The sequence below is a fragment of the Capra hircus genome, chromosome 6 (genome assembly GCF_001704415.2).
Source record: "Capra hircus breed San Clemente chromosome 6, ASM170441v1, whole genome shotgun sequence".
In the NCBI taxonomy this organism is placed as follows: domain Eukaryota; kingdom Metazoa; phylum Chordata; class Mammalia; order Artiodactyla; family Bovidae; genus Capra; species Capra hircus.
Genome location: NC_030813.1, coordinates 84,035,133 through 84,062,196, shown reverse-complemented (window position 1 = coordinate 84,062,196; position 27,064 = coordinate 84,035,133). Strand labels below are relative to the sequence as shown.

At 33.9% G+C, this 27,064-nt stretch overlaps 1 protein-coding gene across 2 annotated transcripts in view; it reads left to right on the top strand.

Annotated features, from left to right (window-relative positions):
- The window catches only part of UBA6 (ubiquitin like modifier activating enzyme 6), a 91,020-nt gene that overhangs the window by 61,130 nt on the left and 2,826 nt on the right, over positions 1 to 27,064 (top strand). For both annotated transcript variants that reach the window (XM_005681656.3, XM_018049508.1), the window contains exons 17-32: positions 869 to 949; positions 5,193 to 5,270; positions 6,441 to 6,622; positions 8,287 to 8,392; positions 10,480 to 10,569; positions 10,679 to 10,759; positions 11,751 to 11,879; positions 13,874 to 13,925; positions 14,006 to 14,069; positions 15,033 to 15,102; positions 16,416 to 16,487; positions 20,231 to 20,348; positions 22,474 to 22,667; positions 23,409 to 23,536; positions 25,858 to 25,945; positions 26,152 to 26,246. In XM_005681656.3, the coding sequence (XP_005681713.2) occupies positions 869 to 949; positions 5,193 to 5,270; positions 6,441 to 6,622; positions 8,287 to 8,392; positions 10,480 to 10,569; positions 10,679 to 10,759; positions 11,751 to 11,879; positions 13,874 to 13,925; positions 14,006 to 14,069; positions 15,033 to 15,102; positions 16,416 to 16,487; positions 20,231 to 20,348; positions 22,474 to 22,667; positions 23,409 to 23,536; positions 25,858 to 25,945; positions 26,152 to 26,246 (1,628 nt within the window). The remainder of the gene's footprint in view (positions 1 to 868; positions 950 to 5,192; positions 5,271 to 6,440; positions 6,623 to 8,286; positions 8,393 to 10,479; positions 10,570 to 10,678; positions 10,760 to 11,750; positions 11,880 to 13,873; positions 13,926 to 14,005; positions 14,070 to 15,032; positions 15,103 to 16,415; positions 16,488 to 20,230; positions 20,349 to 22,473; positions 22,668 to 23,408; positions 23,537 to 25,857; positions 25,946 to 26,151; positions 26,247 to 27,064) is intronic.

Sequence of the window (27,064 nt, the reverse complement as noted above, 5' to 3'; positions counted from 1 at the left end):
CTATGGCTTCTTTTATGCTTTAATAGTGGCAGTTGTGTAGTTATAACAAAGACCATATGGCCTACAAAGCTAAAAACATTCACTGTCTGGCTCTTTATAGAAAGAGTTTGCCAACCTATCACCTAAAGAATTAATACATGTAAAATTAAAATATAATAGTTTTGAACATTAAATGATTTTCTAGAAATACATCAAAAATTGTGGGTGGTTGGAGGTTCTTTGTTTTTTCTTGTCAAATGTAAGAATATGTAGGTGGATCTTTCTTAAGTGTCTTACTGCATTGGGCAGGGAAGCTCCTCAGTAGCATAAAACTTCTTTTCCTGCCATAATTGTTATAATCGGTCCTAAAAATACTGCTGATTTTTAATATTCCTTTTTTAAGTAACATTTTGAAAGTCAGCAGTTATTGCTGAGCTTTTATTTATGTGTAGAACTATTGTTAGTTTTTATTTGAAAGTCTTAGAATAGTTATATTCATCAAATGAATTTAGAAAAATTTCTGCAAACAAGTAATCTTTTTAATTAGAATTTTACACTCTTTCATGCTGTTTCCATCTTATATAAAAAAATGAGTTCAATATTTGGCTTTTGTTTGGAATATTAAAATGTCTTCTGTTTAAAAGAATTTTTAATACTATGCTTTTCCTTTTATGATTTATACATTTTTTTCTTTAGCTGAAACACTCATGATACCATAAACCACTAAATATTTTAAAATAAAATAATTTTAACATTATGTTTAATATTCACATTATTTTTTAAAGTATGTTGTTATAACAGCATTTGAAGAAAATTAAGATGAAATTGCTCTTTAGTAAGTAGAAGTTTTAATATTATTTAATCTATAATATTTTTTTCTTCTCCACAGGTAGGATGTGGAGCCATAGGCTGTGAAATGTTAAAAAATTTTGCTTTGCTTGGTGTTGGCACAGGCAAAGAGAAAGGAATGGTAAGATATAAATCCTTGAGACTTAAAAAGTTATATTTCTCTGGCTGCCCATTTTTGAACCACATTAGACTGCTTGGATCCAAAGCATTGATTTTTGAGGGTAGGGTATTAGGCTACAAATTGGATGATTCTACCCTGACCACTTTTCAAAATTCATGTAACTTTGTGGCAAATCACTTGAGTTTTCTGCTCCTCACTTTCTTTCTTAATTTACTGTGAAACTGTTACTGTACTACTTGCCTCATAATCATGAAGATCAAATATGAATGGGCTTTTCCAATAAAAAGCACATTAATATTGTTATTTCATTAGATACTACTTCTTATTAAATAAATATTTAAGATGAGAGAAGTTAACATTAGAAAGTTGCAGAGTACTCAGATATTGTTTCAATTAGTGATCAAAGAAGAATGAGTAATAAAAACATTGGTATATAATATAACTTAAGATGATATATGTGAGTTAATTGGAAAACCATGTCATATATTTAAATAAAATATATTTCACTGATGCTGCTTGCCTTTAAAATGTAGTAGTACTTGCAGTAGTGATATTATAGATTTACCATGATGCTTAATAGTAATTAAATGACTAAAATTTGTGGAATCATTCATGTTTTATAGTTTATTAAGCTTGCTATTACAGTCATAGGCAGATCTCCTACAGTTATGTTATTCTTGATCAGTTCAGTTCAGTCGCTCAGTCACGTCTGACTCTTTGCGACCCCGTGGACTACAGCCTGCCAGGCTTCCCTGTCCATCACCAACTCTGGAGCTTACTCAAACTTACGTCCATCGAGTTGGTGATGCCATCCAACCATCTCATCTTCTGTCATCCCTTTCTCCTCCCGCCTTCAATCTTTCCCATCATCAGGGTCTTTTCAAATGAGTCAGTTCTTTGCATCAGATGGCCAAAGTATTGGGAATTTCAGCTCTAGCATCAGTCCTTCCAATGAATATTCAGGACTGATTTCCTTTAGGATGGACTGGTTGAATCTCCTTGCAGTCCAAAGGACTCTCAAGAGTCTTCTCCAACACCACAGTTCTAAAGCATCAATTCTTCTGCTCTCAGCTTTCTTTATAGTCTGTCCATACATGACTACTGGAAAAACCATATCCTTGACTAGATGGACCTTTTTTGGCAAAGTAATGTCTCTGCTTTTTAATATGCAGTCTAGGTTGGTCATAACTTTTCTTTGAAGGAGCAAGTGTCTTTTAATTTCATGGCTGCAGTCAGCATCTGCAGTGATTTTGGAGCCCAAAACAATTAAGTCTGTCACTGTTTCCATTGTTTCCCCATCTATTTGCCATAAAGTGATGGGACTGGATGCTGTGATCTTAGTTTTCTGAATGTTGAGCTTTAAGCCAACTTTTTCACTCTCCTCTTTCACTTTTATCAAGAAGCTCTTTAGTTCTTCCCTTTCTGTCATGAGGGTGGTGTCATCTGCATATCTGAGGTTATTGATATTTTTCTTGACAATATTGATTCCAGCTTATATCTCATCTAGCCCAGTGTTTCTCATGATACACTGTGCATATAAGTTAAACAAGCAGGTAACAGTATACAGCCTTGATGTAATCCTTTCTTGATTTGGAACCAGTCTGTTCCATGTCCATTTCTAACTGTTGCTTCTTGATCTGCACACAGATTTCTCAGGAGATAGGTCAGGTGGTCTGGTATTCCCATCTCTTTAAGATTTTTCCACAGTTTGTTGTGATCCACACAGCATTCTTGCTCAACATTTCCTAAATTGTTTTCCACAAACCACTGTTAGTTCTGCTGACTGTTAAAATATTTATAAAAAAGAAAAGAAAGTCCTTCGTGGTGTTAAGTTTGAATAACACCTACTTTACTCCTTAGAAATTCATAATAACATATCAGCATATAAAAAGTCAGGAAAAGAGCTATAGTAAATAAACCAACTTACTTCAAGTAACAAAACAAGATAAGTTAATTGGGCAGTCTTTAACCTACTGCAAATACTATATAAATTATTCTTACTGTATAAATTATTCTTTTATAAAATATTTACATGTGTATCCAAACTTAACTAGAAGAAAGTAAAGAGAAATCCCTGGGTTCCAGGAAACAAGAGGGAAATTAGTCCCTGACCTAAAAGCTATGGTAATTCACAAGTGTTCTGGTACATTAACTATTAATAGAAAGGGAAGTCATTTGTGAGAAATTGCAACTCATCATGCACCATGCTGGTGTATGGGTCCAAAATTTTATCATATCAAAATTTCAAGCAGATAAAAGAATATAACATATTTGGGGGTGTTGAAACCTCTAGATTAAACAATGGCAAAACTGCGTTATGGTGATACACACTGAGCATACATAGGACTATACAGCAAAATCAACATCCATTCAAGACAGTCCACAATGGAAAATGACAAATCTCTAGAAAAAGGTACCACCTGAAAAGTGAAAGTCACTCAATTGGGTCCTACTCTGTGACCCATGGACTACATAGTCCATGGAATTCTCCAGGCCGGAATACTGAGTGGGTAGCCTTCCCTTCTCCAGGGGATCTTCCCAACCCAGTGATCACACTCAGGTCTCCTGCATTGCAGGCAGATTCTTTCCCAGCTGAGCCACAAGGGAAGCCCACCACCTGAAAGAATCAGCCAATGAAAATAGAAGAATTAGCTCTCCAAGAAATACAGAAAATAGAAGTGCTACAAATAATGTAACAAACAGACTATAAAGTTAAAAATAACCAAAGACATAGAGTAATGAAAACGTGAGGTGGGGAAGGAAATTTTTACCAAAAGCCCAGAAAGAATTTCTGTATAGTCAGTGAACTTAAAATTCAAATGTAGCTGAAGTGAGAACTGATGACTAAGAGATAAATATTAATACCTAGAATGTAGTGTAGAGAGAGTCTTTTTCCTTTTTAATTAAAGAGGATACATTTGCATGGTCTAACATAAATGTAGAATTTCCAGAGAGAGTAAAGATAGGGAAGATGTAAGGATAATGACAGAAGTTTCCAGAATTGAAGAGACAAGTGTGTTCCGATTAAAAACCTAAATTAATCCCAAACAAATGCAGAAATGAAAAAGATTACAAAAAATGATTACTTGGTAGACTTAACCAGCAATAAGTACACACCTGAAGACAAGGAAGCATATCTTCATAGTACACGTGACTTATCAACCTAGATTTCTATACCCAACTAAATCATCTTTTGAGAGAAATAAAGATAACTGACAAGTAAAATGATGAAAGATTATCACTAGCTAGTTCTCAGTGAATGAACTATGGGATTAATACAGGCAGTGTGTGAAGCCAAGGGTAAGTAGAAGCATTTGACAACAGTCTTAGGTTTAGATAAGCATTGATTTTTAAAACCTTTAATTAAAATGTTGACATTTTGGAATGAGATGGTTAAAAATAAGTAAAATGTTCCTTGATATCACAGAAAATAGGAGGGAGAGTTCAAATATCCTCCATTGTTCTAGAGCAAATGAAGAGTTTCATTTTAGATCTTAAGTCACATGTACATGTTAAAATTTTGAATATCACTGCATAAAAACAGAGATTTAACTTCCATACCAGTTCGTGAGTCATACCATTATGACTACTTTTAAAATTATCTTGGCTCTGTTTACTTTCATCTTGCATCCTTTAAAATGCAGGTATGCAAATTTTTTCTTAACCAGACTGTAACTGTTCTAGGTTTGTGGATGTTAAGTTTGTCATAGCTACTGAGCTCTGCCATTGCAGTATAAAAACAGCCATAACCAATACTTAAACAAATGGTGTGACAGTGTTCCAGTAAAAATTATTTACAAAAACAGCTGTTTGCACTGTAGTTTGTATACCTCTGCTTTAGCAAGAGTTCCTTTCAAATTGAAACATGTAAGTGTTCTTTTCAGTCGAGATTGAGAATAAACATGTATAGAAAAAAAGAGCTAAATCTTCTATGACTAACCCATTACGTGTTTCAAAAATGTGATAGTGATATTTAGCCTCTATTTTGTTATGAAGAAAAATGTTTTGATCAGGATCTTTGATTGGTTTTAGCTATTTTGTTTGACATGTTCCTATGCTAAATATTCTTTAAATATAAGTAAAAAAACAGTAGTATTGGTAACCAGTTTTGAATATTTTTTATTATAACTTTCACCAGCCAAAATGATTTATAACTTGTGGGAGTTAGTCATTCAGAGGAAAGCGAAGACAATTTAAACTTATCTCTTATGTAATTTCAGGCATTTTTTTTCTTTGATATTAGGTTACAGTAACAGATCCTGACTTGATAGAAAAATCCAACTTGAATAGACAGTTCCTATTTCGTCCTCATCACATACAGGTGTGTTGTTATACTGATTCAAATTTAAATCCTTTGTTGTGTTAAATAGAAAAATAGAAAATGGTGCTTGAACAAGCATAGTATCTTTATTTTATTAGAATCTCTCAAATTATCGACAGGGAAAATACATAATTTTATTTTAATATAAAATTTATTTTTGTATTGATTCTGGGTGTTAAAATCTGAGTTGTGAATCATGGGCAATATTTTTGTCATTTTATAATCAAGATGTATCATATATTCAATTTTAGAAACATCTAAGGATATAAAAACTGGTTCCCTAATTTAAAGTTTTTTATAGGTGACAGATTTGACACTTTTTTTTTAAGTTTTATTATAAAACAGATAAAGTTTAAGAGAATTTTTTGCTCTTTTGATCTTGTTTGATTATTTAACAATCTGTTTTGATTATAAACCATGCTTATTTTCTGTCTTTTTTTATAGAGGTCAAAATATTTGTCAGGAAAAGAAACAGTCAAGTAACTTTGCTCTGACTTTAGAAATGTTTTTCCACTGTATTGTTTTACAGCTCATTGAGAATCTTAGTAAATTAGCTTAGAAATATCATAAACAGAAAGATAAAGCATACTTTTATATAGTTGTATAAGTGGCATAGTTAACCAAATGACTCACCTATCCAAATATAAAGAACTAAGTAACAGGGTCTTTAATGAACTAAAATTTATGTCATAATATTCATTCACTGAACTTTGTGCATTTTACTTATAGAAGAACTATTAAGGCCTATTTGCTTTAAACTTCTAATGTTTACAGTTTGTAACACTTGAAATGACACCAGTGATTTAAAAAAATTATAACTGAAACAAATAATTTCTTAAATATGTCCATCCAGAAATGTTAAATTTTTTAAAAAGATTTTAGATTTTAAAATGTTAAATTACCATACCTCTGAGCTCATTTTCTGCAGAACTTACATTTCTGATATTTTGCTGAGTGTGTTCTAAACTTTTTTAGGCATAATAATGTGTGAATTATTAATTCTAATATGCAGTATTGGGATTTAGCATGACCACAACGAATATAATTTTCACAAACTAAAAATGAAAACCAGTCTCATTACATTATTCTTCATATGTAAATTGTATATGTTCAATCATGGTCTATTTTTCCTGTTAACATTTATTTCCTCTGTTTTTATATATTGTTTAGAAGCCTAAAAGCTATACTGCTGCTGATGCAATCCTGAAAATAAATCCTCAGTTAAAGATAGATGCACATTTGAACAAAGTATGTTCAGCCACTGAGGCAATTTACAATGATGAGTTCTATACTAAGCAGGATATAATTATTACAGCATTAGATAATGTGGAAGCCAGGAGATATGTAGACAGGTATGTTCTTAAAATTCAGGTTCATAGAAATTGTCTTTGTTTTGTTTTTACTTCATTTTTTATACCTATTTATTGAACAATTACTGAATTTTCTGATTATTCTTTACATTCCTATTATATTTCTTGAACCCAGAACTTCTGATTATTTCCACTATAGATAGAATAAAATTTTAAATCTTTAAAATGACCTAAATTTTTTTCATAGAGTATCTGCCACCTATCCGTGACTCCAGCTTAAAATTTGCTATTTTTCCCTGGCTCTCCTTATTCTAGCTACACATTCTTTCCTTCTGTTCTTACAGGGGAACATCTAACACATTTCACCTCAGGGACTTGCACATACTCTCCTTCAGTCTCAAGAAATTGTGTTTATATTCTAAAAGTCAATCCCAAATCTACCTACTTATTCTTCACTTTCTTTAGTTTATTCCCCTCGTCCTTTTAGTTTCAGCCTGAATGTCTTTATTGAAAAAGACTTTCTTTAACCCCAAAATTCTAAATTAGATCCTTCTCTGATAATCTTTCATAATACTGTTTTCTTCCTTTATAGCACTTATTTTTATTGACATACATATTTATTTAATGTTTGTCTCCTCACTAAATCATTTATTCAGTTTTTATTTATTTTCCCATCACTCTATCTTCAGTGCTGAATACATGATGTCATTTAGTAAATATTTTTTAAATAAGTAGATGAATAAATGACTGTGATATACATACTTTATATAATCTTTCTTACATGTTTGTATGACTCTTTAATGTTAGAGTGCTAGAGCAGATTTATTAGCAGGAATATTTATCAGTTGAGAGTATAATGGAAAGTTTGTAATCTTGGCCAGCAAAAAACAAAAAGAAACTTTAACAAATGAAAGTATATAGAATATAGATATTGTAACTCTTTAGAAAGAAGGTTTGGGATAAAGAAAATGTTGAAAAGATATAGTAAGGTGTGTTTGTGCTCAGTCACTTCAGTTGTGTCCCAACTCTTTGTGACACTACAGACTGTAGCCTGCCAGGCTCCTCTGTCTATGGGATTTTCCAGACAAGAGTACGGAGTGGGTTACCATGGAGTGGGTTACCATGACCTTCTCTAGGGGATCTTCCTGACCCAGGGATAGAACCTGTGGCTCCTGCATTGCAGGCAGATTCTATTACCACGAGCCACCAGGGAAGCCTATAGTAAGGTAGATATATACAGAGAGAGTTTTATATATATATATATATGTATATATATATATATACACATATATATATATAGTCATATAGAGAGAGAGTCAGAAAATACAGAAAATAACCAAAGAAGGAATGGAAAGCAAGAGAAGAAAGAGTAATACATTAATTAATAGTTAACCCAGAAGGAAAAAAGCCCACAATTTTGTAGGCGTTTTACAACAAGATAAATATAGTGTATCTTATTCTAAAACTACTCAATTTTGGTAATGGAAGGTGGAGGCAAAAGTTGCTACATTGAGCAACAAAGTTTATGGGAGAAAGGGGATGGAAATAATAAATGGGTTTTTGGTGGTAATGTATCTATTTCCTAAAATATTATATCCAAGAAGTGATCAACATGTGTAATGGTCAGTAAACATTGGTACAATGTCCTCTGCTTAACGTTGTTGTTGCTAACATCTATGTTTGTTACCTATCTTCTTTTTGCTTAGCCGATGCTTAGCAAATCTACGGCCCCTCTTAGATTCTGGAACGATGGGCACTAAGGGACACACTGAAGTTATTGTACCTCATTTAACTGAATCCTATAATAGTCATGTAAGTGAACCAGTTTTTTTAAGTAAATCTTTCTTTTTTATATCTTATCATTTTTCTATCTCTTGATTTGTTTCTCTTTATCAGTCAGCACATTTGGTTAAGCATCCTTAATCAGTTCTGATTTTGATCTGCCAATGATGTTTGTGCATATATGTGTAGACATTATTTTAAATATAGTTAAACTTAGTTTCTTGTTGTTGTTTTATTTGCCAAGTCATGTCTGACTCTGTTACTTACCCCATGGACTGTAGCCCACCAGGCTTCTCTGTCCAGGCAAGAATACTGGAGTGAGTTGCCATTTCCTACTGCAGATGATCTTCCCGGCCCAGGGATTGAACCTGTGCCTCCTGCATTGGGAGATGGGTTCTTTACCACTGAGACACCTGGAAGCCCTAAATGTATTTTTTTTAATCATCAGAATTTTGTTTCTGGTCTTTCTGGAATATTATTCTTATGAGTTTACTGTTTCTTATTGTTGCTTGATTAGTTTCCTAACAACCTTAGTGACCCACCCAAAATCTTACTGAAGACTCAGTTTCTCCATATGAGGAACCAAGTCATTTATAGCTGTGTATTTTATATAAATGATATAGATGTAACTTTTTTATTAACCTCTACAAGTGATATTGAGATACTACTAAATTTAAAAATCACTAATCTAGGAAATAATTGTAGGCTTTAAAAAGAATTTTTAAAAGGTCAGCCCTGTTTGTAAAATTGAAAGAATATTATTTTATAAGCATAAACATTCCCTTTATTTAATGGATATATATGGTTTAGTAAAATTATTAAATTTTAATAAAATTTGTTTCCCCCTCTACTCTCATGAAATCAGAAGTTTATATAATAAAGACATGATAAGAGACATAGTTGATAAGTTTGCTTTGAAGTAAATTAGATGAAGAAACTCATGATATGCTGGGGTCATTCTGGAAGATTTTCAAAATAGGGATGTTGCAAATTTCTGAAAGTCTTGATTCTCTCATACTACCACATCTTTCCCAAACCTTCTCCTGTTTATTTATAGACTGTGCCTTCATATTCAGGAAAACTAGAATTAAATGTTCCTTCTGACTTTCCTCTTGGCTTATAAAATATTTCGTGGTATTTTATAGATCAACAAAGGAAAATACAAATCTCTAAGTAAGGACTTCCCTGGTGGTCCAGTGGTTAACAGTCCACCTGCCAGGGCAGAGAACATGGGTTTAATCTCTGGTCCGGGAAGATTCCACATGCCGTGGGGCAGCAGAGCCTGTGTGCCACAACTCCTGGGCCTGTTCTGTAGAGCCCACGAGCCACAGCTACTGAACCTGTACTCTGCTACTACTGAAGCCTGTGTGCCCTAGAGCCTATGCTGCATAACAAGAGAAGCCTGCACACAGCAACTAGAGAGTGGCCCCCTCCTGCTATAAGTAGAAAAAGCCTGCACACTGGACCCAGCGCCGCCATGAAATAAAAAATTAAAAAATAATAAGCGCAAATCTTTACAATAACAACAAAAAAAATTTCTAAGTAAAAAGAGACAAAGTGAGTTGTTTTAGATTGGGTAAGCCAGTAAGACTAAACGTACAAAAGTACCTGTAATAAATATTGATTTCTTCATTTTCACATGACACAACAAAGACATCTGTCATTTATTTAATACATGCTTTCTGTAAGAGACCATACCAAGCATCAAGAGCACATGATTCCTGTTGGCAAATATTGTTTCTCCCCGGAGAAAGAAACTCATGGTATGCTGAGCACTGTATCAGGAATTCTCTAATTACTTTTCAAAATAGACAGTGTTATAAAGTTTTAAATATTACCTTTATGCTTTGAGAAAAATAATATAATTATATTTGGTAGTCTGTTATGGTACTACATGATACCAGAGGAGTTTGTTGTTACCTTGCCATATAAACAAGTCTGTTACAGAGTGTCAAAAGAATCAACGTTTCCTCTTAATGCCTAGGAAAAAGATTTTTTTTAAGTTGGATTTATTTCATTTTTGAATTTTATTTTTTAATGGTCTTAAAACACTCAAGTAAATTTAATCCATTAAAAATTGTCATTGCTGCTAACTGTTGTCATATTTTATAAATTAGCGGGATCCCCCAGAAGAAGAAATACCATTTTGTACCCTAAAATCCTTTCCAGCTGCTATTGAACACACTATACAATGGGCAAGAGATAAGGTAACAAAGATATTGTATAAGAAATTTTTCTCTGAAATAGAAAAGATGGTATTTCTATCTTCTAAATAGACTCCTATTTATAATATTTTTTTCCTCTTTTCTGTTATAGTTTGAAAGTTCCTTTTCCTACAAGCCTTCATTGTTTAACAAATTTTGGCAAACATATCCATCTGCAGAAGAAGTCTTACAGGTAAAAATCAATACACTTTATTTTGAAGTATAGTTAATTTACAGTATAGTGTTAATTTCTGCAGTATAGTAAGATGCTTCCATTTTCTATATATACAAATATATACACACACACATTGTTTTTCATATTCTTTTCCATTATGGTTTATCACAGGATATTGAATGTAGTTCCCTGTTTTGTACAGTAGGACCTTGTTGTTTATCCATTCCATATATAATAGTTTGTATCTGCTAACCCGAACATTTTGTCATTGTAATCTTACTTTCAAGTTGCCTATAAATCATTTATTTTACGTTCTTTAACAGTTATGCATTATTATTTACATAGTAATTAAGTATTTGAGGAATCTTGAAGTTAGCAGGTCACAAATAACCCTTCTTTTTTTAGTTTGGTCAAACTATATGGAATTGCCACTATTTTACCATGTTTGACTCACAGAACAGCAGTTCATATGGTTCAGCCTAATACAGGTATATAATAATAATGATGAGATAGCTACAAATAATAAAACAAGATTGTTAAGCTCTTTGGAAAAAACTGAGGTAAGTTCTAGTGAAAATTTCAGAAATAGGCCAAGGTTTCAGATTTTATTAGTCTCATGGTGAGGACAGCATCAAAGCTGCATTCTTACTTTCCTTCAATTCTGCACTAAAAAGGCCAACTTTTTAGTGTAAAATATTATTCACAGCACTTCTCATAATAAGTGCATTTATAGTATTAACTTGCAGCTAGCCAGACATGAGGATGACTTGTGAGATAAGAAACAGTTTGAGAGTTAAAATTTTACATGCGATCTTTACCTATTCCCCCTCCAAAAACGAAAAGAAAGAGGGAAAGGAAACAAACAGAGACAGGGAGCTTGATATGAGAATAATAAATTAAGGCACATGAGCTAGCACTTCAAAAGTTGTCTAACAATTCCTGGGAAATGCATGTACATGTTTGTGTGATTAATTGGACGTGTGTTTGTTTTGTTTTTTCCTCATTCTAGAAGATACAAACCGGACACAGTTTAGAAGGCTGTTTTCAAGTGATTAAGTTACTTAGCAGAAGACCTAGAAGTTGGTCCCAGTGTGTAGAATTAGCAAGATTAAAGTTTGAAAAATATTTTAACCATAAGGTATGTGTATACTGTAAAACATTTAGAAAAAGTCTAAACTTGACTCATTTAATTATTATAACATTCATTTAATTGACCTGAAATGTCTACTCTTTCTTTCTGGAACCTTTTCAAAAATGAATAGGTTAACTGAGAACAAGTGATGGACACACAACCAATTTCTTTCTGAATGTTACTGATTCAAGTGTGAAAGTGTTAGTCGCTAAGTCGTTCCAGCTCTTTGTAATTCCATGGACTGTAGCCTCCAGACTCCTCTGTCCATGGCATTCTCCAGGCAAGAATACTGGAGTGGGTACCATTCCCTTTTCCAGGAGATCCTCCCGACCCAGGGATCAAACCCTAGTCTCCTGCATTGCAGGCAGATTCTTTACCATTTGAGTTACTAGGTAGAATGTGTTTCAACTCCACTCGTTGTCTTGTCAGTTGTGCATTTAAGTAATTCTTGTTCCTTCTAGAGAAGGAATACATTTAATCAGTCTTAAAAGAAGGGTTTTTTTCAAATTAAAACAAGAGATCGAGAAAATAGAGATTCCATCAGAAATTTGTTGGAATTTTGCCTTCTCCATCTAAATCTAACAATCACATTTTGTCTGTTTCCTCATTGTAAAAAGGGGGTTATAAATTGGTACCTGACTCATAGTATAGTGGTGAGGATTAAGTGAGTTAATACATGCAAAGTATTTAGCATAGAACCTGGCCCATAAATAAATGTCCATAAATATTTAGTGAAATGTTAGATGTTATTCTTTCTCCAGTTACATACAGTTCCTGAAGTGTGTCCATCACTGTCTTTCATCTCTCCCTCTTTTTAGGCTCTTACCTATTGAAATATAAAATAAGTTCATCTGTTTTAAAACATTTTTTAATTATACTTAACCCTGCTTTTCACTTCCTTTTTTTGCTCTGCTTACTGGAAAAGTGGTCTGTACTCACTGTTGCCATATCTCTACCCAATATGTGTCTTCTTTCCCCACGGCCATTGAAATTATTCTTAACATGACTATCAGTGACCTCGTGTTTCAAAATCTAAAGAACTCTTTTTTTTTTTTTTTTTTGTCTTTATCGTCTGTGGGTTTTTTAACTTTTTTTCTTATGGAAAAATTCAACCACAGAAATAATAGAGGAAGTAGCATGTAGTGAATCTCCATGTACTCCTCATATATTCTTCACCCAGATTTAACAATTACCAACTCATAGAACCCCAGGTGACTCAGTGGTAAAGAATCTGCCTACCAGTGCCGGAGACTCAGGAGATGTGAGTTCTATTCCTGGGTTGGGAAGATCCCCTGGAGGAAGAAATGGCAACCCACTCCAGTATTCTTGCCTGGAAAATCCCATGAACAGAGGAGCTTGGCGGGCTACATACAGTCCATGGTCGCAAAGAGTCAGACATGACTGGGCATGCATGCACAGAATCACAGAACTCACAGAAATCCTGTTTCATATATATCCCGCCTAGTGTACCCTCCCCCTAGATGGTTTTGAAGCAAGTCTCAAACATCATATCATTTCAAAATAAAAAATGTAATGTATTTTTACTGGAGTTTTTGGTTGGTTTGTGTAAGAATTAGCTCTTCAAAAGGAGCAGTTTGCTGTTTAGTTGTACAGTCATGTCTGACTCTTTGCAATCCCGTGGACAGTAGCCCACCAGGCTCTTCTGTCCACGGGATTATCCAGGCAAGAATACTGGAGTGGATTGCCATTTCCTTCTCCAAAAGGGGCAGAATGAGATGTAAAGTATGCCACCATTTGTGTAAAAGGGATAAAATAATCTATATTCATGTTTGTCATAGATGCAAAAAATATATATGTTAAGTGCTGATAAAAAAATAGCTAGAGGTTATTCCAAGTGAAGATCAGGGTCAGTGACAGGAGAATGGACAGATAATATACAGGGTGACTGGGAGACTTAACTGTATATCTTTTTATTTTTATTTTTTTTACTTCAGTTAATAATGAGTAGTGATTGTTTTTAATTCAGTTTTTTTCTTTAGGCTCTTCAGCTGCTTCACTGTTTCCCTCTGGACACACGATTAAAAGATGGCAGTAAGTATTGAGAAGAAAGTTTAATGTGGTTTATTATTGACTGCTGAAATTGAAAATAATGTATTTTTTCATTTTGTTAGGTTTGTTTTGGCAGTCACCAAAGAGACCCCCCTCTCCATTAAAATTTGATCTAAATGAACCTTTGTAAGTATATATATCCAGTTTTATATATATCCTTCATTGTAAACCTCTTAACTGTTTAGGTTTACATTGCAGGGGTAAAAACTTCATTTTAATGTTAAAATATTGCATCCATCTTAATCTAAGAATTATCACAGCATTTTGGCCAAGAAAGCAAGCCACAATTCTTCTCGCCCCACATAGATAAATCTGTTTATTTACATGGTAAATAGCTTCATTATTTTTATCTTGTCTAAAGTGTCATCTCTTTGACTTTATTCATAGAAAATGTAAAATGAAAACAAATGTTTTCCTATTTAATGAACTCAGTATATAAGAAACTTTGATTATATGGGGGAGAATGATTATTACTAAATAACTCCCTAAATATTCTCAGATTAATTTTCAAAAGAGTTGGTCTTTGAGTAAATACCTGTATATCCTATCTGTATTAGATACGCATTTATAAACACACACACTCGCTTTATGTACCCATTTTAATTAAGCACTTAGCTTAATTAAGCACTTCCAACAAGTAACTCTGTGCTTTGTTTTTTCCTCTGGAGCTTATTCTAGTCACCTTATCCTACTGCTTCTTCTGTAAAACTTGACTTTTTTGTTTTTAAACACTCATTTGCTTAGTTTGATCTTATTATACACGTTTTAAAACCAAATTTGCAATATTTTCTTATGAATTAAAATGAATTTTCTTTCAATACTTTAATTTTCTACTTCTGGCCACTTCTCTCCCCAGAGTAGTCTTGATCACTACCTGAATAATAGTCCTTATGAAAATAAACATCTGATGTTTTCTTTTTTATAGCTTTGCCAATGCCTTGGTCTAGACCAGAATTTCATTGCTTAATTAAAAAAAATAATAATAATACTGAACATTACTTGTCTTCAATATTTTAAAGGCTATAGTTTCTGATGAATTAAACATCTTTGAAATTGTACACTCACACTTTATTTTTTTAATTTCAAAAGGCACTTCAGTTTTCTTCTAAACGCTGCAAAATTATATGCTACAATCTATTGCATTCCATTTACAGAAGAGGTAAGATATTCTTCAAACCCCAAGAAGACCTAGCTTAATTGCATCATCAGAACATGTTTTATAGGAATCATTCTTTGATATAAACTTTTAATTTTGTTGTAGTGTTGCCCTTTCTAATATAGCAGAAGCTAAACACCTCATTGCAGCGTTACTAAGTAGAAGAAAGTTGAATTTTTCTTTCTGAATTTAGGTAGTGAAACAAATATTTGTAAGAGAAATCTTATCTTTGTTTTTAAAATGTTTATGACCTACAAACTTTAACTATTATAATTACTTTGAAAACCCAAAGTGACCTATATCATAACAAATTTTAAATATTCCTTAGTGGTTCTCTTTATTAACATTTGTTTGGCTTATTTTGTGAAATTAACCTATGTGCATCGCAGGAGACCTGAAAATGCTCTCCCATATTAATATTTCGTAACTTTTATCATTTATACATTTTTTCTTAGACATTGCCTTCATTGACTAATATATAAAGGATCTAATGCAGTTTTATTTGAAAGGGAGGTCTGCATTAGTGAATCTTCATCCTCAAATGCATAATAGAGCTAAATAAATGGTTATACTTTTAGGTACTAGGCTGAATGGGAGAACATAGCCAGATTCATAACTAGCACTGGCTCTTTTGAATCTACATAAAAATGTAGATTAATCCCTTTTGGGGTTAAAACACAGTAAAATATACCATAAATATCTGGTAAAGATAGTGGTATCCAGTTAGTTATTCTTCTTGTGAAAAAAGTGGTAATTTGTGATAAGAGTTGTAGGTGACCTCAAAAGCACTATGTCTCAGTTTTTCCTAAGCAGATTCCTAATAATAAAAACGTATATAGCTTTAAATTCATCTAAGTTTATCTTGAACCATGTAAATATTTTCCAGCTTCTGAAGATATGAATCCCATTTACTTATTTATTCATTTATTTATTGAGTCAGCATATATTGAATAAAACTTTCTGCAGGGAACTTTGTAAAACATTGAAGAGATAGTTTCTCATCTCAGGGCACTCTGTGTGAGACTCACAAGCAGTCCTAAAACTAACTTTTTAAGAATTTGGAAGACTAAGATTTTGGTCAACTAATACGTTGACTATTAAGTACTTTTTTACATGCACCGCCCCCACCTCCCAGCCGTTACCGATGATATTTCTATAAAATAAAAGTAAATGTCACAAACAAACAGATGTGGTCTAAACAGTTATAAATTACTCAAATATTTTAGCATGTTAAAGTACCATTTTTTGGTTGTGTTTAGCTTTAGAATTCAGAATTTTAAGAATATGGTGATAAAAATTACTGTTTTAAAAATCAGGACTTATCAGCAGATATCCTGTTGAATATTCTTTCTGAAGTAAAGATTCAGGAATTCAAACCGTCTGACAAGGTATGTGTACAAGTTCATTCATTCAGCAAATAGTCATTGAACTACTTCTTGTGTCAAGTTTCATTCTAAACCTGGAAAAGCCCATAATGAACAAAATTCTTGTTCTTGTAGGAGTTATATTCTGAGGGACCAAAGACAGACTATTTTTTAAAAAGTGCCAATAATTATGTAATATTGCATTATGGGCAGAAGAGCTGATAAGAAAAGGCAAAGCAGGGAAAACAAAGGTGATGTAGCTGGTGACATTTTATGTGAGCTAAAAGAGGACAGCTTCTCTGATATGGTTATGTCTGAACAGAAGTCTGAAGGAAATGAGGAATGAGCCATGCTATTATCTGGTTGAAAAAACAGTGCAAACAGCAGAGAAAGAAGACGAGAGAATTTTTCTTGAGGAGACTATGGTAGAAGAGTGACAGTGAGATTGCAGAGGTGTTGAGGGTTATGATAAGTACTTTATGTTTTATTATAGAAAAAGGCAGTTGAAGATTTAAAACACAGGGTACAATCTGACATATTTAAAAGGAAGACCTTGGCAGTTGTGTTAAGAAGGATTATATGAGACATGAGAGAGGAAGCAAAATAAGTTATTAGGATATTATAGGCAAGAGATGATGGTGATTTGAATGAAGTTGGGGAAGTTTTAAGAGGTTGAATTTTGTGTATATTTTGCTGTAGCCCTGACAGTATTTAAGGAATTGCTCTGAGTATGAGAGGGGGAAAAAAAGATTGTTGTTTTCTTAGTTGAAGAAAAGAAACATTAATAGCTCTGAGTGATGGGGAAAAGATAGAGGATGTTTGAGCAGAGCAAAAAAAGAAAGATATGAATAATTGCCATGGGCTAAGTGAGAAATTAGAAAATGTATAATTTTGAGACAATGCTTAGGATCAACTTAATGTTAATTCCAATAATGTATTCCACCAAATGAGTCTAGAGAAAAGGCAGTTTAGCTGCTTGGATGCTGTTGTAGAATAGCTGGGAATAGTAAGGGTTGGAATTTTGCCAGGTAAATATGTTGGAAGGAGAGAGAGACAGGGAGTATTAATAAAGGTGGAACATGAAATGTACGCAGGGTAGATAGGAAAGTCTGAAATACTAAATATTTTTTTCAATTCATCATACCCCTTTTTGTATGCACTCTAAAAAAAATAAGCCACAAAACCCTTAACAGTAACAATAAAGTGTAAACCCTTAACAATAAACAGAACCCTTCTGTTCCCCTTATCCTTTAACTATACTGGAAAATGTGCAGTAATGACTGCCGCCATGCAAAATTCAAGTCGGAAATGGTTTTGCAGTCTTCCACTCTGCATTTTTATTTCAAAGAAAAGGAAACTTGTAGGTAGTTCATTTTGTACAAGTAAATGGACTTTCTGAATGAGATATTCATGACTTGTAGTCACAAAAGTACAGAAAGGATAAACAAAATTCCGTTATAAACATTCCTAGCCCATGTTTTAATGCACAAAACTGCTGGACAGCCACCAAGGAAATATGCATCAATAACTTTGCAGGTCTTTACTGCTCTTCAGTGTTTTCTAACTTGAATTGCTTCTTTCTGTATTGAAGTTTAGGGGTAATATATTATCCTGAGCAAATAAGCCACAATTTTAACAGGACTAATTAGCTTAAAACTCCTTGAAACAGCTTCCCCAAAGCTTCAGGGTCTGGCACTCCTAGTTAACAGATGGCCACAGACAAAAATACCAACTGCACATTCTGGCAAATAAAAATTACTGCTTCCTTGACTCCTTTTGAATTATGGGTTTGCAGCCCCACCAGGCTCCTCCATCCCTGGGATTTTCCAGGCAATAGTCCTGGAGTGGATTGCCATTTCCTTCTCCAGGGGATCTTCCCAACCCAGGGATCAAACCCAGGTCTCCCGCATTGTAGAGAGACGCTTTACCATCTGAGCCACCAGGGAAGTCCCCAAATACTTATAATAATACTTAGTATGTAATATGTGAGTTGGATGTGTTTTTTTAAAAAAGAAGTATTTTAGTAATGATGTAGCTGGTTTCTTGGTTTGAGAATATCAGATTACCAACATCTGCTGGATCATCGAAAAAGCAAGACAGTTCCAGAAAAACATGTTCATTTGTTTTATTGACTACGCCAAAGCCTTTGACTGTGTGGATCACAACAAACTGTGGAAAAATCTTAGAGAGATGGGAATACTAGGCCACTTGACCTGCCTCCTGAGAAACGTATGCAGGTCAAGAAGCAACAGTTAGAACTAGACATGGAGCAACAGACTGGTTCCAAATTGGGAAAGGGGTATGTAAAGGCTGTATATTGTCACCCTGCTTATTTAACTTCTATGCAGAGTACATCATGAGAAACCTGGGCTGGATGAAGGACAAGCTGGAATCAAGATTGCCAGGAGAAATATCATAACCTCAGATATGCAGATGATACTACCCTTTCGTTGGAAAGTGAAGAACTGAAGAGCCATTTGATGAAAGAGAAGAGTGAAAAAGTTGGCTTAAAGCTCAACATTCAGAAAAGTAAGATCATGGCATCTGGTCCCATCACTTCATGGCAAGTAGATGGGGAAACAGTGGAAACAATAACAAAAGTTTATTTGGCGGGGCTCCAAAATCACTGCAGATGGTGACTGCAGCCATGAAATTAAAAGACGCTTGCTTCTTGGAAGAAAAGTTGTGGCCAACCGAGACAGCATATTAAAAAGCAGAGACATTACTTTTCCAACAGAGGTCCGTCTAGTCAAGGCTATGGTTTTTCCAGTACTCGTGTATGAATATGAGAGTTGGACTATAAAGAAAGCTGAGCGCTAAAGACTTGAAGCTTTTGAACTGTGGTATTGGAGAAGACTCTTGAGAGTCCTTTGGACTGCAGAACAAGCCAACCTGTCAGTCCTAAAGGAAATCAGTCCTGAATATTCATTGGAAGGACTGATGCTGAAACTCCAATACTTTGGCCACCTGACGCAAAGAACTGACTGATTGGAAAAGACCCTGATGCTGGGAAAGATCGAAGGCAGGAGAAGGGGACGACAGAGGTTGAGATGGTTGGATGGCATCACGAACTTGATGGACATGAGTTTGAGTAGGCCCCACGGGATCATAAAGAGTCAGACATGATTGAGTTACTGAACTGATCTGAACTTCTCTGACCTTGTGTTTAATAAGTAATTTCTTAAAGATAAATTACTTTTATGTGCTGTCCTAAGCATGCAGCTGTAAGAAGGAAGACATGTTCTTTGAGATAGAACTTCATGTCAGCATTCAATAAATATTTTACATGCCCATATTATATGATTTGTGGATTTCTTCAATTTCTTTGAGACACAAAAGAACTTTGCACTAGTTAGAGGTACATAATTTGTTTTGAAGTTGATTTTTCAGAATTGCAAGCTATTGATTAATATTAACTGTATTTTAGTGTGGAATTTTAAAAGAAATTTGTATGAATTCAGATCTTATAAAGTATTCAGTAAGTATTTTTAACTTAGGCAGGTTTATTTTAGATATATTGAGATTCTCTCAGATAAAAACTGTTCTCATAGAGTTTATGTCAGTGTGAGGTAGTAGATAATAAATATGTAAATAATAATATTTACCAGTATAAGGTATAAAATACTTTGGACCATAATGGTTAATAATCTAATTAAACTAGATAGAATGTTTCCTCTTTATGACTTGTTTGATAAAAGCAGATATGTTAATTAAGCTTATGTGTAAGAGGTGATATTGTTAATGAATACGTATACATATATTTAAAGGTTGTTCAAACAGATGAAACTGCAAGGAAACCGGACCATGTTCCTGTGAGCAGTGAAGATGAGAGGAATGCTATTTTCCAACTAGAAAAGGCTATTTCATCTAATGAAGCTACCACAAGTAAGGGAAAATCCTTATAAAACTATTTTGAGCTAAAAATATCTTATTTTCACTAAGCTCTACACTCACAGGTGAGGTGAGGTGAGGTGAAGTCGCTCAGTCGTGTACAACTCTTTGCGACCCTGTGGACTGTAACCTACTAGGCTTCTCCATCCATGGGATTCTCCAGGCAAGAATACTGGAGTGGATTGCCATTTCCTTCTCCAGGGGATCTTCCCGACCCAGGGATAGAACCTGGGTCTCTATTGGAGGCAGACGCTTTAACAGGTTGTGAAATTAAATCAGTAATAATGATATTACTTGATTTCATGATCATATGAAAGTCACTGTTCGTCTTAAACTATAATTACATTCACCAGTTTTCTCCACCATTTCCTTATCCTTAAAGGCTGATATGTAAGTCTGCTTTAAATCCTTGAGATTCTGTTATGTCATTGCTTTATAACTTACTGCTAGCATAATGAATGAAAAATGGAGTCCTTGTGGAGACTAACCCTGTGTGTGTGCTTGCATGCTTAGTTGCTCAGTCATGTCCAACTCTTTGCAGTTCCATGGACTGCAGCCTACCATGCTCCTCTGTCCACAGGGATTCTCCAGGCAAGAATACTGGAGTGGGTTGCCATGCCCTCCTGCAGGGGATGTCCTAACCCAGGGATCGGACCCAGCTCTCTTGCAGTGCAGGCAGATGCTTTACCGGCTGAGATACCAGAGAAGCCGGACTAAACCTGAGACCCAGTTAAATCACTTTAGGATAAAAAAATTATAGACAGATTTCTTCTTGGCTTCCATAATTATACACAGGTAATATAAATTTGACCTTTGTACACCCTTACTAAATGATCTTAAATATAGAAAACTGAATTTTGATTACTGAAAAACAGATCTGTACTAGCTTATGTTTTGAGACCTCCTCAGCATCCTTTAACTACATAAATCAGCAGTTTCCAAACTTTGGGGATTTTACATAAAGACCAGTAAAATTCAAGAAAAAAGCCTAGATTAGTCAACTATTTAGGGCATCCCTGATGGGCTCAGACAGTAAAAGAATCTCCCTGCAATGCGGGAGACCCAGGTTCAATCCCTGTGTTGGGAAGTTACCCTGGAGAAGAGAATGGCAACACACTTCAGTGTTCTTGTTTAAAGAATCCCATGGACAGAGTCTGCGAGCTACAGTTCATGGTGTCGCAAAGAGTCGGACACAACTGTGTGATTTACAGCCAACTATTTATTTTGCAAGTAAACAGTTGATATCCTAAGTTAATAATTAGAATTCTAGAAAAAGCTTATTACCATTTCTTACTTCATCACAGATCAAGCTACACCTGTCTGCAGAATGATTTGGGGAACCACAAATTAGTCTAAAAAACTTACCCCAAAATACTTGTTTTTATTTGACCAGTTGACTCTATTCTTAGTTATCAGAGGTAAAATATTTCAGAGTATTACTTAGGGAATCGGTTTTTGAACAGTACCCAGTGTTGACTTTTTAATTGTAAACTGCTTAATAGTAAATGTACATGGCCTTTTTTTTTTTCACTTTATTGATTTATTTTTTTTGGAGGCGAATTACTATACAATATTGTATTGGTTTCATCATACATCGACATGAATCTGCCACAACTTTATTTTTACATTTTTTAGAAAAGTTTTTTTAATATCAAAATTTCTCTAATTTAGTGGTATTAAAGCCATCATTTGAGAATGGCATTCTAACATGTATACTATCATGTAAGAATCGAATCGCCAGTCTATGTCTGACGCAGGATACAGCATGCTTGGGGCTGGTGCATGGGGATGACCCAGAGAGATGTTATGGGGAGGGAGGTGGGAGGGGGGTTCATGTTTGGGAACGCATGTAAGAATTAAAGATTTTAAAATTTTTAAAAAAATAAATAAATAATTTAAAAAAATGATTTAAAAAAAAGCCATCATTTTCATGTCCTTCAATAATTTAAGTTCTCTGACTTTTCTTTCTTTTTTCTTTTTTTCTTTTTTGGTATTTTTCAGTTACTTACAAAGCTAAACAAAAGAAAAGATTCTTCAACAGCAGTGAGCCCACATTGCTTTTTACTTAGTAAAGCCTTTATTACTTACTAGCAAACTTTGTTTTTCTGGTTATCATCAGGTGACCTTCAGATGGCAGTGCTTTCATTTGAAAAAGATGATGATCATAATGGACACATAGATTTCATCACAGCTGCATCAAATCTTCGTGCCAAAATGTATAGTATTGAACCCGCTGACCGTTTGAAAACAAAGCGCATAGCAGGTAGAATTATACCTGCTATAGCAACATCTACTGCTGCAGTTTCTGGCTTGGTGAGATTATCATTATTCTGTGAAAATGTTACTATATCATTGCTTCTTTCCTGTCTTCCCTATTATACCACTCAGAGATCTTAGAGAAGGAAGGATACTTATTGACCTTATAATTTAAAATTGTAAGGTATTTCTGAAAATACAGTAATCTTGTATTTTGAACTTTTACAGATAATGCAAACATTTTAAAATAAGCTCCACTGAGTTAGAGTATAATTTTTCTTATAAGCAGTAATCCTCTTAATCATCATTGTATCCTCCATACAATCCATGTGCTTTATTTTTCTTGAGTAAAATGAACTATCCTAGACTTTGCACTTTGATAATATTAGATTTTAGTTCTTTGCCTTAAAAAAATGCTGTTCTCAATAGTGATTTGGATTTCTTTTGATTTAGTCTTTCCTTAACAACTCCTTAACAATTTAGAATCTTTAGGACCACGCTAGTTATTATACTATACTGTAGTGTTATTCATAGAAGCTATGTAGTTATTGTTCCTATTATTAAATGATTTCAGACAGCTGTATTTCTTGAGTGCTGCTGGTGTCTGCTTTCGAAGTAGGAAGATTACATGGTCAGATTATTTAGATTTATAGAAATCTTTATTGTTCTAGTCTAATAACTACTTTTATACTCTACACAGAATTGCTTGAGAAGAATTCAGGAAAATTATATAAGTGCAATTAAAGCCATAGTTAGTTTTAGGCTATTTATATAATCAGATCACCTTCTTTTACCTAGGTTGCATTGGAGATGATCAAAGTAGCTGGTGACTATCCATTTGAAGCTTACAAAAATTGTTTCCTTAACTTAGCCATTCCGATCATAGTGTTTACAGAGACATCTGAAGTAAGAAAAACTGAAATCAGGTATGCATGAAGGTCTGCTTCTCTTGCATAATGAGAATGAAATAGTTTTTTTTTACTTTTTAAAAGGGAAAAATAATAGCTCTATCTCTCCTTTTCCTCTCTACATATTCGTATCTTTTCTGTCACTTAAAGACAAGGTCATAACCCCATCTTCATGTAGCATTTTTTTCCTTTTCTTTTTTTAATTATATAATTGACTTGCAACATTAATTTACTTTCAGGTGTTCAACACAATGATTTGACACCTGTATATGTTGTGAAATGATTACCACAATAAGTTCAGTCACCATCCATTATCAAACATAGTTGCAGAATTTTTCTTATCATGAGAAAGAACATTCAGGATTTACTCACCCAGCAATTTTCAAATATGCAATATAATATTATTTGTTATCTATAGTCACTGTGCTGCACATTATATATATCCATGACTTACCTTACAACCAGAAATTTGTACCTTTTGATTCCCTTTATCCATTTCATTCATCCTCACCACCTGCCTTTGCTTCTGTGAGCTTGTCGGTTTTTTGTTGTTTTTTTTCCTAGTTAGTTGATTGAGTTTTCTGGGGAAGAGAGATGGTTTGTTTGTTTTAAATTCCACATATACATAAGATGATAAGGTATCCGTCTTTCTCTGTCAGACTTATTTAGTATAATGTCTTCAAGGTCCATCTCTGTTGTTGCAAATGGCAGGATTTCATTCTTTCTACGGCTGAATAATACTTCACTGTATATGACACCACAATTTTTTATCCATTCCTCCAAAATGGATGCTTAGATTGATTCCATGTCTTAGCTATTGTATAAACAATGCTTCAGTGAACATGCGAGTACAGATACCTTTTCAAGTTAGTGTTGGCATCTTCTTGGATAAATACCCAGAAGTGGTATTTCATTTTTTGTTGTTTTTGAAGAACCTAAATACTGCATTCCATAGTGGCTGTATCATTTTACATTCCCTCTAGAAATGTACAAGAGGTTGAATTGCTTCACATCCTTGCCAGCATTTGTTACGTTTTGTATTTTTGATGATAACCATCCTAACAGGTGTGTGATGATACCTCGATGTGGCTTTGATTTGTATTTCTCTGATAGTAATATGAGCGTCTTTTTATCTACCTATTGGCCATCTGTATGTTTGCTCTGGAAAATTGTTCAGGTCATTTGCCCATTTTGTTATTGGATTGTATGCTTTTTTTTTTTTTTTTGCTGTTGTCTGAGTTTGCTATATATTTTGTGTATTAAATCCTTACCAGATATATGATTTGCAAATATTTTCTCCCATTTAGTAGGTTGCCTTTTCATTTTGTTGATTTTTTTTTTCTGTGTGGATTTTGAGTTTGATACAGTCCCGCTTGTTTATTTTTTATTTTGTTGCTTTTACTTTTGCTGTCAAATCTAAAAAATCATCACCAAAACCTAGTATCAAGGAGCTTACCACCTAAGAGGTTTCTTCTAGGAATTTTATGGTTTTAGGTCTTAATTCAGGTGTTCGATTCATTCTGATAATTTTTGTGTATGGTGAAAGATAGGAATCCTGTTTCATCTGACATGAAGCATTGCTGACTATAAACTAGCCATAGTATAGTCAGCACACTATTAATCTGCCACACTATTCAGCATTGTACTTTCTTATGGTTTCATCTACGTTTGCCCAACTCAGATGAATTACAAGCCACCCCTAGTGTTTGACTAATGGATAATGAGAATAAGCATCTAGTTCCAAAAGCCGTATGACAAAGCAGAACAAATCCCTGGGACTTTCATTTTTTACAGTTTAAACTGGTAAGAGCAAAAAATTTGAAAATTACCATCTTGGCAAGAGTGTGAGAAAGCTTTACTCTCACACATTATTGATGAGAATATAAAATAATATAACCCATATTAAAACATATACAGCACTATATTTCAAACTTGCATAAATGGTTTCACTCATTTCAAATGCTGCATGTATAGGATGTTCATTCTGGCATTGTTTATCATAGCCAAAGATTAGAACAACCCAAGTGTCCAATGATAGGAGACTGAAACATTGGCACAGTGAGACTCATACAGCTATTGAGAAACCGAACTCTCTTGCTAAGACATACTGGCTTATAATGAGACATTGGAAAGATAACAAAGTACTGATAAAAATGGTTACCTGTGTAGTGTACTGGGGAAGTAAGATTTTGGAATATTTTAAGTTATATTTTCCTTTTTTTTTTACTCACACATTAATATCTAGTTAAATCACAAATAGTGGATTTCTGGGGTTTTTTTATTATTACTTAAGGGAAGAAAATGTAAATGTTTTTGTTCTGAATATTTTTCTACAACAGAAATGGAATATCATTTACAATTTGGGACAGATGGACTATACATGGAAAAGAAGATTTCACCCTCTTGGATTTCATAAATGCAGTCAAAGTGAGACAATTATTCATTAGTTGCTTTGCGTCTGTTAGTTTTCATACATGATCTCATTGGCGTTCAGTCATGTCTGACTGAGAGGTTTTTATAAATACTATTTATCAGAAATTTGCTCTCTTTTTACTGGTTGTAAAACATTGTCACATACCATTTTCTATTTGGATGGAGCTTTGATTGTTTCTCTTTTTGGTATTCATTTTTAGGAGAAGTATGGAATTGAGCCAACAATGGTGGTACAGGGAGTCAAAATGCTCTATGTTCCTATAATGCCTGGGCATGCAAAAAGATTGAAGTTAACGTAAGTATCAAACATTGTATGCAAGAGATTCTCAGAAATTGAAATATAATTTGGGTGTACACTAGAAAATTAAGTATAGAGATTATTGAAGTTCAGATAAAAATACATGATTTGCTCTTATCTAATGACAGAAATAAAGACAGTGAACGTACCAAGCTCCATAGGCTACCATCCAAGTGAGATTTATAGGATTACAATATTCTTGTGAATTTATTATAGTTCTGAGTCAGCTTTGAAACTAATGGGTTTAGAAACCTGATTTGATCAATATACTAAGTAAAAGCAGATCCACCTCTTCTGTGCAAGCACTGAGGATTAGGCTGGTGAGACTGAAGTATTAAAAGAAAAAGCCAATTGTTATTATCATTCATTTATTCAACACATTTTTTCGAAGAGTGCCTGCTGTATCCCAGGTACTTTTGTGAGCATTAGGGATACAGCAGTGAGTGAAGCAAAGTCCCTATCCTTCTTGAGGAGGGACATGAATATCAGATGGTGGTAAGTGCTATGGAAAAATAAAGCAGAATAAAGGTGTGTTAAATTGCTATAGTATATTGGTATGTTGGATAATCTTGGTAATCCCTCTGCCTGTCATATTTGGATTTGATAAACTGACATTTGAGCAGAGATAAAAAGGAAGAGAGGGAGAAAATCAGCCAGTCTTTATAGTGGTCTGCAAGGCCCTAAAGTATCTGGTTCCCACTTACTCCTCTGATTTCCTTTCATACTTCTCTGTCCTGCTCACAATATTCCAGTTATAAGGAACTCCTTACTTTTCCTTTAACATTCCATTCTCCAGCATAGGACCTTTGCTCTAG